This window comes from Loa loa (assembly GCF_000183805.2).
Source record: "Loa loa unplaced genomic scaffold supercont3.539, whole genome shotgun sequence".
Taxonomy (NCBI): domain Eukaryota; kingdom Metazoa; phylum Nematoda; class Chromadorea; order Rhabditida; family Onchocercidae; genus Loa; species Loa loa.
The window spans coordinates 14,456-17,050 of record NW_018108719.1 but is presented as its reverse complement, the minus strand read 5'-3'; the positions used below and the strand labels follow the sequence as shown (position 1 = coordinate 17,050).

The 2,595-nt window shown below is 23.5% G+C and overlaps 1 protein-coding gene across 1 annotated transcript in view; it reads right to left on the bottom strand.

Moving 5' to 3' along the window:
* Positions 1–158: 158 nt before the first annotated feature.
* Positions 159–2,595, bottom strand: part of LOAG_18797 (hypothetical protein) — a gene marked incomplete at its 3' end in the record, with an annotated part of 7,963 nt that continues 5,526 nt past the window's right edge. The window contains exons 3-5 of the mRNA XM_020451459.1: positions 1,435–1,677; positions 266–901; positions 159–179 (exon numbers count right to left, since the gene is read on the bottom strand). Coding sequence (XP_020304755.1) covers positions 159–179; positions 266–901; positions 1,435–1,677 — 900 coding nt within the window. The remainder of the gene's footprint in view (positions 180–265; positions 902–1,434; positions 1,678–2,595) is intronic.

Here is a 2,595-nt window from a genome sequence, read left to right as displayed (position 1 = left end):
TAAACATAAAAGAAAACAAACCACGAGTAAACACAAGCAAACTACGTGTAAAAAGAAATAAAATACGTGTAAACATAAAGGAAAATAAACTACATGCAAACAAAAACAAACTACGTGTAAACAGAAAGATGCTACGTGTAAACATAAAGGAAAATAAACTACATGTAAACAAAAACAAACTGTATGTAAACAAAAGCAAACCATGTGTAAGTAAAAACAAAGTATGTGTAAGCAAAAACAAGCTACGTGTAAACAAAAAACAAACCTTTAAACGTTTGGTATTTAATTCAATTTGTTTATTGAATTCTTTAGATTGTGATCGTTTCCGTTTCACTTTTTCATTCAATTCTTTGGAATAAAAAATATTTCCCAATGATGATAATGTGCTATTAGTTGTAAAATTTGTCGAAAATTTGTCTAACTTTTTCCGATTTTTTGATTTTTTCAAAAATGTTTTTTTAACAATTGATTTTTTTGCAGCCATTTTTGTTGTAAAATCATTTTTGTTGTTGATATGTTTGATTGATAATGTATCATTGATAATACTACAACCATTTGTAATACTAGTAGTAGTAGTAGTAGTAGTAGTACTGGTAATCTTTGATGTATTTGCAGCAATTGTTGATGAACGTAGGATACGTTTAGGACGATCTTCTTCTTCAAATTGTCGTAATAATTTTGGATCAAGTGATGGCGTAAGGGAACGTTGAAATGATAATGAAGTTATTGATGATTCACGTGAACGAATAATATTTTTTTCTTTACTTTTTGATTTTTTCTTTTTAATAATATTTTGATCGTAGCAATGATTTAAGCATTTCGTTGATTTTTCATCGCATATTAACGATGATATTTTGTCGCAAACGGCTACAGTACCATTCACTGAATATACATCTTCTTTCTACAAAAAAAAAAAAAATATATAATTGAATTAATTATTGTCACCAATGATAATTAATTGCTAATTGAATTGATTATTATCATTAATGATAATTAATTGTTAAATTAATTCTTCTATCTTAACAGAAATGAAAATGCTAACAATTTTCATACATAACATTTTGATAGTTTAAAAAAAAAAGAAACTGTCGTATATTATCACAAATGAATCAATAATTTCCTACGCATAACATTTAATTAGTTAATTAGTTATACATTTATAACTTTATTAAATTAAATATTATTTTGTAAAAAAAATCAGTAAAGAAAGTAAAAAAAAAAAAATAATGACAAATAAAATTTTACCATTGTGACAAAATGTATAGAATTTTAAAACAAAAAAAAATTAAAATTTTCGTTCAGATAATGAAATACTGCAAATTAATTAATTCCCAAAATTACACAAATTTAAAAAAAAAAAAGTGGAAATGAAAACAAAGAAGTCATTAAAATATAAATTAAGGAAAAAAAAGAATGGAAAAGAAAAATGAATACATTTCGATGTTGTAGATTGCTTTTGTTGTTGTTGTTGTTGTTGTTGTTGTCGTTATTGTTGTTGTTATCGTTGTTGTTACTGTTGTCGTTGTTGCTGTTGTTATCGCCGTTGTTATTGTCGTTGTTGATGTTGTTGTTGTTGTTGTTGTTGTTGTTGTTGTTGTTGTTTTTACTATTTATTTCGGTTATTACAATATTTTCAAATACCAAATCTTCGATTTTCAAACTTGTCGATGCATTAATCTAAATTTTACAAAATAAAAGTATTCGAATTTATTTTGAAATAATTGAACAAATATGAAATTTAATTTATCGAACAAACATTGTCACAAAAGCAAGTTTTCTTTTGCTGAAAGAAAAAAAATGCAAGTTTTTAATAAGAAAGAAAAGTTGAAATTTTACAGGTTTCAATAAGAAAATTAATCAATTACATTAAAAGAGAGAGAGAGAAAGAGAGGGAGAGAGAAAAAAAAAGTTGGAGATTAGATAAGAATATTTGTACTTTCAATTTACTATAAATAAAAAAAAGAAAAAAGGAACAATAATTTCTTAAAAATTTCGAATGAGAAAAAAATTTAATAACTTATAACATATAATCATAAAGATACATTAGAATCATTAAAATATCTACACTATATCTGTTCAATTAATTAATTATCATTAATGATTGAATAAAAGTCAATTCATAAAATTAATTAAACTTTGACAAGAACAAAGATCAAAGAGCAGAATTGACCATTCAGCAAATATTAATAATAACAATTATTAGGTAAATGATTTTTGAATCAAATTCTAATTATAGCTAAAAATTTTAATTAAATGACTGAAATGAGAAGAGTTAAGATAGGAAGAAAAGACAACAAAAAAGCGATGACAATGATGAATAATAGCTAATAATTAAATCGAGTAATTTATGAATCGAATTTCAATTATTGTTAAGAATGTAATTAAGTAATTGAAATGAAAAGAGTAAGGGAAAAAGAACGATACGAGGAAAACGATGACAATGATGTTGACTAACAGCTAATAATTATGCAAAATTATGATACTTTATATATTTGAAAATTTCTTAACTTCAAATTTTCATAAAAAATATCTATTTTTGCTACATTCGTATTACATATATATATATATATATATATATATATATATATATAATAT